Source organism: Saccoglossus kowalevskii, chromosome 2 (assembly GCF_978046115.1).
Source record: "Saccoglossus kowalevskii chromosome 2, keSacKowa6.1, whole genome shotgun sequence".
NCBI classification, from domain to species: domain Eukaryota; kingdom Metazoa; phylum Hemichordata; class Enteropneusta; family Harrimaniidae; genus Saccoglossus; species Saccoglossus kowalevskii.
This window is the reverse complement of record NC_140642.1, coordinates 46,850,016-46,863,531: the sequence shown is the minus strand read 5'-3', so window position 1 is coordinate 46,863,531 and position 13,516 is coordinate 46,850,016. Positions and strand designations below refer to the sequence as shown.

Here is a 13,516-nt window from a genome sequence, read left to right as displayed (position 1 = left end):
AAAACATTGGTGTCTTATTTGTTTAATTATTTTAAGGGACATAATTTCCAGCTTTATTCAAAGTAATTCAGATATTTTAGTATAAAAACAAATGCCTCATTGCAAAAAAAAGTGCTGTATTTAGACGTGAATAGATTCATAAAACATGCAAGATAACAGAAAATCTTAGCTGGCTTTTGTCCAAGTATTTTGTACAGGTGTCTGTCAAAAATTAATGATTCACTGAGACAAATATGAACTGCCTCATTGTGTGACTACTGTATTATATGAAAAGTAAAAAAAACACCCTTTATGAATAGCTATCATGTTGCAAGCTCTGCTTTGTATGCAAATCAACTTAAATAGTTAGTTGGTGTCCAGTGGAGGGAGAAGTCAACAGTACTGTTGCCTCCTGAGAATCTACATCTTCAAACACTGCAATCTTTGAAGTGCGTTTTTAAACTAGTATTATAAAAACTCTATCATTCTGTTCTAATAGCTGAAACGTATTCCTGTGAGTTTTCATTTGTCGAATGAACTGTTTGTCAAATACAGAATACATATATTTTAGAACAATTTTCTTTTTAAAATGTGGTTGAAATGTTTTGCTTTTTATGTATTTTTTATGTATTGTTTTTGATTTGAAAACTTTGAACTAAACAGATTTTCTATTAGCTTCAGATCTTGATCAAAGTTTGGCACCCAGTTCATAGGAGTGCTTATATTGATTTTCTGACATCTTGTTTTCTGTAAAGATTTATTGGTAGGTTTGCAAATGTGTATCAGACTGTGCAATCTCTCCATGAGTTGGTTTTGAAACCCAGTAAGGGATACATTACCAAGGATATTATTACAAGATAAATCATTTGCTTCATTGAACACATACAACAATGCATATTTCCACTGAGATCAGTGACCTTTGATGTGTATCACCAGTGATCAGTCAAGTAGAAACAGTCAAAATATTTTATCAGTTTTTCTCAATTTTTGCATGATATTTTCATACAGGACATCTGTTGTTCAAACTCAGGGAAGACTTTATACTGATGAACAAGGTGACCAAGTTTGATGAAGTTTGGAATAGAATTAGTAAAGTTATCATGCACACAATAACAATTATTAACGACGACGACAACGACAACGACGACAACGCCGGACAAAATTTTTCCCTTAATATACCTTTCCCTTCCATCTTTGATGGTACGGGCAAGGTAAAAATGCATGTTTGCAGATTACAGAACGCTTTTTTCTCACCGAAAGGTATTTGGCCAATCAAAAATTATTATTCATGCATCAGTGAGGTCATTAGCATATGACACCATTCTGACCCCAAAGACGCACTTAGAGAATAATGTTCAGACGTTTCGAAAAACAACTTTCATAAATTAATTTGCCAAACTAAAACATGGCAACTTTCTTGAAAATAGCATTATTCTACAAACAAAAAAATACGGTAATTTCATCCTTCTTAGGCAAGCATTGAATCATTTTTTTAAAACTAAAACACTCCAACGTTCTTTTAAATATTAGGCCAGACTTTTTTTATTCCTTGTTTCACAAGTTTTTATAAGGCAATTTTTTTGAGGAGGGCGAAAAAAAAAAATTAATTCTTTTTTTCCATTAGATTTGTGTGACTCTCAAAGAATTGTAAGTGAGATCATTGATCGGAGAGAAGAAATGAAATAAAATTTTATTCCATGTATAACTTTGTTTCTCATCTGTGCTAGACTTCGGTACTTTGATCATGATACTCCCACGAAAATGCAACTTGGATTTGTTATGCGGCGGGTGGTAAAAAAATGAAGATAAAAATAATAATTTTAAGTATTTTTTTTGGCTTACAAGTCGGCGGGCGCGAGAAATTACGCTGAAATAAAATTATATTTTTATTTCATTTTCGGCTCCTGTTCAGCGGGTTCACGAAACAAAGGATAACAAAAGTCTGGCCTTATGATACAAGTAAAAATTACGAAAATTTGATCAACATATGTTTTATTTTCTCGAACACAGGCAAAACATATTCTCAAAGACAGCTACATCACAATCCCCAAACGTTGCCAAGACCAATCACAAACTATAAAAAAGACAATAAATTTTCGGATCAACACTTCTGTTTTCCCCCACGCTAACGAAAAAATACTTTGTCTTCTACTGAGAATGGTGATGCAAAACAAGTCAGCCATTTCCGGTCTCTGGTGATTTTCAGACAGTTCATAAATATCGGAACAACAACTTTTGAACACTGATTTGCCCAACCAACAAACACTAATGTTTGAAATTAGTATGATTTTTGTCATCATAAAGAATAATTCCCGTATATACATTAGTCGTAGTTTTTCGAATAGCCAGAATGGAAAAAAGTCCTATCTATCACGGTTACTAGTAACCGTGGATCTATACACTGTTTATTGTTCCAATTGTTCGCAGTCATTCGAACAAAAGAGATGCAAATATCAACATTGCTAGTGGTGGTGAATAAACATTGCATTGTCATTGAAACTTTTACGCACAACTTGGGTTGTTTATTTTTGTAGGTACTAGTGAGGTTGCACTGCAAAATTAAACAACTTACATGACATTCGATGTTATTTTGACTTCGGCATTTGAAAGTTTTAGAGTACATTCCATAAATGAAAAAATTATTTTTTGAACGCAAATAATACTATCGCTATGAAGTGAACGTAAGTGGTAGTAGCTTCGGCGACTTGAAGTTTGGATTCATCAGGAATGTTTCAAAACAATGTTTATTGTAGCAAACCAGGGAGCTACAATTTTGTTTGTAGCTTCACAAGCAAACCAACATCAATAACTAACAAAGCAATTATATTTACCATCTTGAGAATTTTAATTTTGCTCAATTTGTTGGGTTGCACTTATCGCGTGGCTATGAGTATGAATCCGTGCGAATTACAGTTGTGTGTGTGAAGCTATGAGCACGTCTGTTTTTGTAAAATACTAGACAGTGCAAAGACACGCAAGTGTGGTGGAGTTGGATTTTGTTGGCATTGGAACATAATAAAATTCCATGATGAAATACAAAAGAAGTGGCCCTTGGAATGAGTACAATGAAGTGAAACATTGTTTCAACTATGTAATGGTAGACCTAGATTGCGTCATATAAAACAACATTACAGTGCTTTTCGATGGCGTGGAATGACAGCTTAACTAGTGGGCAATTTCGATAAAAACAAACTGTAAAATTAATAGATCAGGAATAGAATCATTGTTTTAACTTCGTTACAAATTCACCTAGATTACGTCGTTGAACACAAAAATAGTTCGTGGGCAAATAATTAGAGCAGAATGATTTGTTAGTTTTCAATAATTTTGTACTTTTCGATGCCCCTACAAATGTTATAAATAGTATTTACATATATATAAATGTACCAAAATGAGCCAGTACGGGTCGTACTTTTCAGAAAATAGCGAGTACAAGTGATATTTGTAGCGAGTATGGGTGATATTCATAGTGAGTACGGGTGGTATTTGCAGTGAGTACGGGTGGTAATTTAGTGAGTATGAATGATAAAATGTAGCGAGTACGGGGATGTAAAATATAGCGAGTACGGTCAGGGTATTGCGAGGTAAAATGTACGAGATTTATACAACAATTACGGGTGCAGTAAAACACTCCATTGAGAAAGAAAATATCAGTGGTACGAACTGAAACTAGTTCAATTTACCAAATCGAAACATACCTCATAGCTAAACAAAGAACATAGTTGAACTCTGGTGACCTTGCCCTTTGTTATATAATATTTCCCCTTTATCATAGTTTGTTTCAATATAAATATGCATTGTCATAATTAATTTTGAATACAAGCAAGTTTCGGGGTTCAACAAACAGTGGGGAATTAGTCTACTGAATGTCCTTGATAAATGTAAATATCTTACAAAAACATTGGTGCCTAATTTGTTTAATTATTTTAAGGATGCGGTAGAGTTATCATGCTCTAAAAAGTAAAAACTGTTTTCATGAGGAAAAGTGTTTTGAAGCATAGCAAATTATATATTTTCTTGAAGCCCTTGTTCCTGGCTTTTTGAAAAAAATTATCTGCGACATGTACCACGAATTAGTCACGTGATTATTTTGTATAAAAATTAGTTTTGTATGAAAACCGTAGGGGTTTTGTAAACAAGCAGCCTCTCGGCTGAGATAGCTCCGCTGTTAGCGATGCACATTTCAATTAAAGAACAGAAGATATCATTAGAAAATGAACAATATGGATAGTATCAATGCAATAGGACTTGCTGTTTTCAACAAGCATTCAAAAATATCATTTTTCACCATAAATGATTGTGGTTTTTAACAAGAAAAAAATATCACTTTTTACCAAAAATGACAAAAATATTCACCAAAATTAGAGAATTAAAGATATCATTACAAAATGAACAAATCTGAGAGAGGTCCACATGTAGTACCTATATATGTAATATCAAAGCAATTGGACTAGCGGTTTTTAACAAGAAGTTGAAAAAATATTACTTTTTACCAAAAATGACAAAAACATTCACCAAAATTCAAGAATTAAAGGTATCATTACAAAATGAACAAATCTGAGAGAGGTCCACATGTAGTACATGTACCTATATATGTAATATCAAAGCAATTGGACTTGCGGTTTTTAACAAGAAGTCAAAAATATCACTTTCTACCAAAAATGACAAAAATATTCACCAAAATTAGAGAATTGAAGATATCATCATGAAATGAACAAATCTGAGAGAGGTCCACATGTAGTACCTATATATGTAATATCAAAGCAATTGGACTTGCGGTTTTTAACAAGAAGTCGAAAATATCACTTTTTACCAAAAATGACAAAAATATTCACCAAAATTAGAGAATTGAAGATATCATCATGAAATAAACAAATCTGAGAGAGGTCCACATGTAGTATCTATATATGTAATATCAAAGCAATTGGACTTGCGGTTTTTAACAAGAAGTCGAAAATATCACTTTTTACCAAAAATGACAAAAATATTCACCAAAATTAGAGAATTGAAGATATCATCATGAAATGAACAAATCTGAGAGAGGTCTACCCAAGGTACATATACACCAAGTATCAAAGCATTCAGGCTTGTAGTTTTCAAAAAGAAGTCGAAAAAGTAAAACATTGACACGGACGACGGACAATCACTCATATGATAAGCTCCGCTCGACAAAGTCAACAGCAGAGCTAAAAAAGAAAGCTGAAAAATCAAGGCAGCATTAGCCCCGTCAATGCCTCGAGAGTGTTAGAACATAGATTGCATATTTGTTTACAATGACATCAATTTACATTTTTCCTGTTATTTCACCCAAAGACAAGGAATTTAAAAGCCTTTTATTTTTGATTGCGAGAAGTTATCAAAAAATGCTTCAAGGGTTTTATTCTGCGCCAATACGTTATCAATGTGTGTGAATTTCATGAAAGTAGGTCAATTTCTGACGACGCACAACTCACTTGAATGACCTCTATGGTGTCAGATTTCTTCTGCCTGAAAACGCCAAAAAACAAAACATTTGTCACGTTGCGCTAATTTTGGACATTTAAAGCATCAGATGGACTGATTTTTACAACACATAACATGGAGTCACTTAGCAGCCTTGCAGTATTAAAATCCAAAACTATAAATTTTTGGGCTCGTATTCGTCCTCCAAAAAGAAGGGAAGTTGTTACAGTACACAGCGGCCCCGCATAACGTTGAACAGTTAGAGAGATAAATGACGTCATCTCATTATATATTCAAATTATGTTTACATGCGAAGCATGGTCTGTATAACAAATGCTTGCCTAGTAACAGGAGAAAGAGGTTGACATGCCTAAACGCCAACCCCTAGTGCTAGTTAACTCAACAACATCCAACGTTTTGTCTTGTTCTAGCAGACACTCGACTTCCACCGTAACATCGGAAACGGCGTTCGTGTACGGACCTTTGTCAATGGGTGGCCCGCGGCAATCCCACATAAGACCCTAGTTTTTTTCAAACCTCGCCGACCTCTCCCAACTGCTCGTTCGACTAATACAGATTTTTGATTGATATTAAATTGTCTGCTCGACTTTTTGGAAGATGGAAATTGATCATGTTTTGCTGACGAAATGTTACCCTCTTGGTTTGAAGTGTGAACCCCATTGTACTGTTGGCAATGCGTTTCTGTTATAGGTAAAATTTCGCTTCCTCTGAACTGCGTTTTGAGTTTTTCCTTGGGAGCCTCTTTTTTGTGATTGATCAATAATCAGGAGCCGGAGTTGATATGACCGTGTCGTCGTCAGTGTGCACTGTTTCCGTCGTGAAGGGATTATGCAAATTACGCAATAAGTCAATGTTATTGTTTGCGTCCAGACTTTATGCAAGTAGTTTTTCTTATTTTTTTAAAAAAAAGGTATTCTAGATGTGTTTCAGTTTTAATTTTGATAAAATTATGAGCCCAATAACTTTTACAAAAGTAATAACAAAAAAAGCAAAATTCACGAAAATAACTTTACCGCATCCTTAAGGAACATAATTTCCAGCTTTATTCAAAATAATTCACATATTTTGGTGTAAAAACAAATGCTTCATCGCAGAAGTGCTGTATTTAGACATGAATAGATTCATAAAACATGCAAGATAACAGAAAATCCAAGTATTTTGTACAAGTGTATGTCAAAAATTAATGATTCACTGAGACAAATATGAACTGCCTCATTGTGTGACTACTGTATTATATGAAAAGTAAAAAAAACACCCTATATGAGTAGCTATCATGTTGCAAGCTCTGCTTTGTATGCAAATCAACTTAAAAAGTTAGTTGGTGTCCAGTGGAGAAAGAAGTCAACAGTACTGTTGCCTCCTGAGAATCTACATCTTCAAACATGGCAATCTTTGTTTTCAAAGTGCGTTTTTAAATTAGTAGATAAAAGCTCTATCATTCTGTTCTAATAGCTGAAACAAATTCCTGTGAATTTTCATTTGTTGAATGAACTGTTTGTCAAATACAGAATGGAATGCAACGTTTTGTTGCTTTTTATGTATTTTTTTATGTATTGTTTTTGATTCGGTAACTTTGAACTAAACAGATTTTCCATTAGCTTCAGATCTTGATCAAAGTTTGGCACCCAGTTCATAGGAGTGCTTATTTTGATTTTCTGACATCTTGTTTTCTGTAAAGATTTTATTTGTAGGTTTGCAAATGTGTATCAGACTGTGCAATCTCACCATGAGTTGGTTTTGAAACCTAGTACTGTAAAATGACTAATTTTCACTGGGTTTAAATTTCACTGATTTACCATTTCAGGCATATTCAGTGGGTTTTAAATTCACGGTTTCGTCATTTAGATAATGTGTTCTATGCTAAATTTTACATATTCACTGTGTTTTAATTTAGCGTATTTTTCCAGTCAGCGAAATAAGCTAAATTAAAACCCAGTGAATAATTACCCCCTTTACAGTATATAGTATTCCCATGGGATTTGGGGGATACATTACCAAGGATATTATTACAAGATAAATGATTTGCTTCATTGAACACATACAACGATGCATATTTCCACTGAGATTAGTGACCTTTGATGTGTATCACAGTGATCAGTAAGTAGATATGATAACAACAACAACAACGACAACGCCGGACAACAACGACAACACCGGACAACAATATTTCCTTAAATATACCTTTCCCTTCCATCTTTGATGGTACGGGCAAGGTAAAAAATGCAATTACTGTAACCAATTGAAAAATAAATTGCATTTTTTCACTAAGTATAAACTACCTACACATAGAAACAAGAAAAGATTTTGAGAATGTTGAATATTGAAAAACAAACTTCTTTACATCATGAATGCAAAATGTTGACAATCACAAAAAGAAATCATTCATTTTATTAGAAGTGTGTTTTATTATATAATAAATAAAGTTTATATTATCTATATTGTTCTGTTATTAGCGAATATGTTTGAATTAATACCTGTAGAGCATGTTTGTCCAGTTCTTCCAGGGGGGCATATACATGAATATGAATGAATTCCATCTATACAGGTACTACCATATGAACAAGGATATGAAGAACAGTCATTAATATCTGCAATAAATCACATCACAATGAACCACACAATTGCATACAGAGAGGTAATTACTTCATGTTTGTACTGTTAGCATGTAAACAATTATCGAATTATAACTGAAACCTTTACTTACTAATCCTACAGTCTGGTCCAGTAAAACCTGCTGCACAATCGCAAAGATACCAGTTGACACCATCAATACATCGTCCACCATTATAACAAGGATTATTTCTACAATCATCAATATCTACAAGTAAAATTGACTTGTTTTAAGGAATAGACTTTACAGAGTTACAGCAAATGATATCACTAGCCTCAATTTGCAATTGTTTATTTTAACAAATTTCAAGTTTTTTGTAATAAAAGTAAACTTTTTGTATACATGAATTTGGGAACAAGTTTTTTTCAACAATTATATAAATTTAATTTGAGTTGGGTGTGTGTACACAGATAGTTCTGCATAAACTATGTGAGAACACACTTCACACAATCGTAATAATAATAATTCATATTGGGAGCAGAACAGCTACACATATTGGGGACATAAAATTGCCATATCTCTATGTGAGGGAATATAACTCAGGCACATACTGGGGGCAGCATATCTGCATGCAAGAGGGTATAATTTATGGCTCATATTGAGGGCTGAAAAACTCTTTGAGGAAAAGGGTTCAATTCAGGGAAAAAATTAAGGGCAGACTGTATTTTTATGTTTCTCTCTACTAAAATATAGTTGAACTCTGGTGACCTTGCCCTTTGTTAATAATAAAGATAATTTATTGCATCCTTAGAAATACAGTGTTTCCATCAGTTTATAGCAACAAAAGTATATAATATAATACCCTTTATCATAGTTTGTTTCAATATAAATATGCATTGTCATAATTAATTTTGAATACAAACAAGTTTTGGGGTTGAACCAACAGTGGGGAATCAGTCTACCGAATGTCCCTGATTGATGTATTATTTGAAAAAGTGAAAAGACCACCCTCTATGAATAACTATCATGTTGCAAGCTTATTATATAAATAAATAGTTAGTTGGTGTCCAGTGGACAGTCAATAGTACTGTTGCCTCCTAAGAATCTACATCTTCAAACACTGCAATCTTTCTTTTTGAAGTGCATTTTTAAATTAGTATTATAAAAACTAATTGTGATTTTCATTTGTCCATTAATGTTTTGATGTTACAAAAGGGGTGAAACAAGGCTGTGTGATTAGTCCAACATTATTTAATATTTTCATTAATGATTTTAAAGATCACCTTGACAAAACAAACACAGAACAACCAACATTGAATAATACACCAGTAAACTCATTAATATATGCAGATGACATGGCTCTCATTTCCACTACATCAACTTGAACAATATTGCTGAAATTGGCAACTTAAAATAAACATATCTAAAACTGAAATTGTTATTTTCAATAAATCACCACTGCAAAAAAGATACTTTTTTACTATTGGCAACCAATGCATTAAATGTGATAAGCAGTATATTTATTTAGGGATTATTTTCAGTTCAAATGGTAATTTCAATGAGGCAACAGCCAATATAGCAGAGAAAGCTGGAAAAGCACTTTTTGCTATGAACAAATTACTAGGGGATAATAAAAATATTAAACTTTCTTTACATTTATTTAACGTTTTTATAAAACCCATCCTTCTATATGGATCAGAGGTATGAGGAGAAAGTTTCATCAACAACAACAAATGGGAAAAAAACATGATAGAAAAAATTCATTTGAAGTTTTTGTAAGCAAATCTTGCAGATTAACAGGACCTCATGTAATCTAGCAGCAAGAGCAGAATTGGGGCAATATCCTCTTTTAATTGACATCAAAAAACAAATAATAAAATATTGGTTGCATATTGTAGAATTACCAGATGATAATCTAACTAAACATTAATTAATGCAATAATTGACTAATTAATATGCATGCAATTGCACCAAAATCTTATCAGCACATCTACTCATCATATATTAGGTGTGTTCCAAATTTCATTTGAATTGAAATTGTAGATCTTGAGTTATCAGTGGAACAAATTTTAGTCACAGAGTCACAGAGTCACAGACACCGGTACCACATAAGCTCCGTTTCACGGGAGCTAACAATTTATTCAGCATGCTGTTCACCGATATATGAAAGAGTGTTTTTTTTAGGCAAGACACACGGTAAAATGACTACTGCACACCAATAAATCAACACATTTTGGAGACATTGATCTAGTCCTCAAAAAGCAATGTAAACACTGTCAATCCTAAAAATAAATAACAGCTTAGATGACATGTGAATGAGATCGGTTCAAATCGCAGTTTTTATGCAAATTCGTGCGGCCGTCCTGAACCACATTGTCTATTGTTCAAACTTCCAAACCGCAAAACTGGGTTTTGTTCGGGTGGTTTAGGGCGGTTTGGGTTTTCATAGGTTTGACCCACATGTTTGAATATGAGATCACCCCTTACTTCATTGAACACATACAGCAGAACATATTCCCACTGGGACCAGTGACCTTTGAATGTGCATCACCAGTAGAAACAGTCAACAATTTTTATCAGATTTTAATTACTACTATATTTTCACACAGGACATCTGTCATTCAAACTATGGATATACTTCATATTGATGAATTAGGTGACCAAATCGGATAAAATTTGGAATAGAAATAGTAAAGTTATTGTACACACATTAACAATTATTAACAACAACGACAGATATTTTTCCCTTGTTAACAAGGATGACGACTAGAACAACAATGACGAGACAGACATTTTCCTCTCATGTACATTTCCTTTTATGAACATTACAAAATGTAATCTGTAATTAAGATATTGAATAGTACTCACTTGTTTGACAATTAAATCCCTCAAATCCTTCCTTACAGATGCATATATACGAGTCACCACTATTGATACATGTACCTCCATTGCGACAATGTACATATTCACAACTAGTATTGGTAGCTGTAAATCGAATAATACCAGTATTGCATTACCCTTAATGAATTAGCACGTCTGGTGTAAAGTATATACATAGCAGTATTAGTATTACTCACCTAAATGACATGTGTTTCCAGCCCATCCTGTAGGGCAATTACATGCAAATGTATCACCATGGTCAAGACATGTACCACCATTCCTGCACGTACTAACTTCACAATGGGAAGTTTCTTAAAAAATGAATAAACAAGTGTCAATCAAAACTAAGACACACATGAAAAATCATGCATCACTCACAAGATACCACATGAATTAACATTACGCTTATCACAAAATACTGTAAAATCATATATTTTTCACTGGCAATTAATTTCACTATATTAATGCTTTTGAGCAATTTCAATGGGTTTGTAGTTGACAAACATAGAAGAGAAAACATTAACTTCTATTCTTATTTTACATCTTCACATGGATTTTATTTAGTGATTTTACTTATCAGGGAAAATAGCAAAATTAAAACCCAGTGAATAATTAATGTGTTTACAGTATTACATGAGAATGAACAAGTCAATGAAAATGACACAGTCCCCGTTAAATTTTTGAAAGTTCTCTTTGTGCTCGTCATATTAAAACGGAGGGGTTGTCGCGAGCGTGTCCTTAAAACTTGAGTTCCAAGTGGCATATACAACAGATTGTTTATTTACATCAAAACACATGTTCTGTGTAGTAGTAATATGGCCAAAAATAAAAACAGCCGTTATTCGGCCATCTTTGATTTGATTATGAAACACACTGATATGCATGATGTATGTGCCAAATACGAATGAAAATGGTACATAAACTGTGGAGTAGTAAGGCTAAAAAGTCAGATGGCTGTCAATCGGCCATCCTTGATCAGATTTTGAAACAAATTGTCATGGACATGCATCCTAACATGTATAAAGTTTATGTATGTGCCAAATATGAATGAAAACTGACAGAGCACGTCCAAGATATTGCATAAAAAACAAGACATGACATGTCATGTCATAGCCCCCGCTCAGAAAAAATTTAAAAACTTATATTGAACTGGGTTTGTGTCAGAGTGAATTAATTCATTGTGAGCTGTATTAAAATTCCATTATTAATTGTTCAGAATTGATGTGTTACAATTTAAGGGGGATGGGGTAAAAAATTTATTCATTTGGCTTTTCTGAGACAATTTATAACTTGTTAAACATATAATGCAATGTGCACTTGTAAACAATTATTACCTGTCCCTGTACCAACTTTGAACAAAACTGGATGACACATATCTGAGAAAAAGCTTGTTTTTTTTTAGATTTTTAAGGAAAAAATGGCCTCCAAACCTTAACAAGCAGCCTCTCGGCTGAGATAGCTCCGCTGTTATCAATGCACATTTCAATTAAAGAACAGAAGATATCATTAGAAAATGAACAATATGCATAGTATCAATGCAATGGGACTTGCTGTTTTCAACAAGAATTCAAAAATATCATTCTGATCATAAATGATTGTGGTTTCTAACAAGAAGTTGAAAATATCACTTTTTACCAAAAATGACAAAAATATTCACCAAAATTAGAAAATTGAAGATATCATTATGAAATGAACAAATTTGAGAGTGGTCCACATGTAGTACCTATATGTGTAATATCAAAGCAATTGGATTTGTCGTTTTTAACAAGAAGTCGAAAATATCACTTTTTACCAAAAATGACAAAAATATTCACCAAAATTAGAAAATTAAAGATATCATTATGAAATGAACAAATTTGAGAGTGGTCCACATGTAGTACCTATATATGTAATATCAAAGCAATTGGATTTGTCGTTTTTAACAAGAAGTCGAAAATATCACTTTTTACCAAAAATGACAAAAATATTCACCAAAATTAGAAAATTAAAGATATCATTATGAAATGAACAAATTTGAGAGTGGTCCACATATAGTACCTATATATGTAATATCAAAGCAATTGGACTTGTGGTTTTTAACAAGAAGTCGAAAAGTATCACTTTTTACCAAAAATGACAAAGTTATTCACCAAATTTAGAGAATTAAAGATATCATTGCAAAATGAACAAATCTGAGAGAGGTCCACATGTAGTACCTATATATGTAATATCAAAGCAATTGAACTTGTGGTTTTTAACAAGAAGTCGAAAATATCACTTTTTACCAAAAATGACAAAAATATTCACCAAAATTAGAGAATTGAAGATATGATCATGAAATGAACAAATCTGAGAGAGGTCTACCCAAGGTACATATGCACCAAGTATCAAAGCATTCAGACTTGTAGTTTTCAAGAAGAAGTCGAAAATGTAAAACATTGACACGGACGACGGACGACGGACGATGGACACCGGACGACGACGGACAATCACTCATATGATAAGCTCTGCTCGACAAAGTCGACAGCGGAGCTAAAAATGTATTCAATCAAACAGGTCATGAATGACACTGCCTTCACTTGTTGTCATTTGAAAGTTGCAACATATAATTTGTCCAGTTTTTGGCATGGACATAAATTGGCAAACATGATTTCTATGGCATTT

General features: G+C 33.1%; 1 protein-coding gene across 1 annotated transcript in view; it reads right to left on the bottom strand.

The window, feature by feature from the left end:
• Window positions 1-13,516, bottom strand: part of LOC100366991 (protein jagged-1) — a 248,417-nt gene that overhangs the window by 107,111 nt on the left and 127,790 nt on the right. Inside the window, exons 15-18 of the mRNA XM_085495845.1 lie at window positions 11,071-11,184; window positions 10,862-10,978; window positions 8,147-8,260; window positions 7,917-8,030 (exon numbers count right to left, since the gene is read on the bottom strand). Coding sequence (XP_085351971.1) covers window positions 7,917-8,030; window positions 8,147-8,260; window positions 10,862-10,978; window positions 11,071-11,184 — 459 coding nt within the window. The remainder of the gene's footprint in view (window positions 1-7,916; window positions 8,031-8,146; window positions 8,261-10,861; window positions 10,979-11,070; window positions 11,185-13,516) is intronic.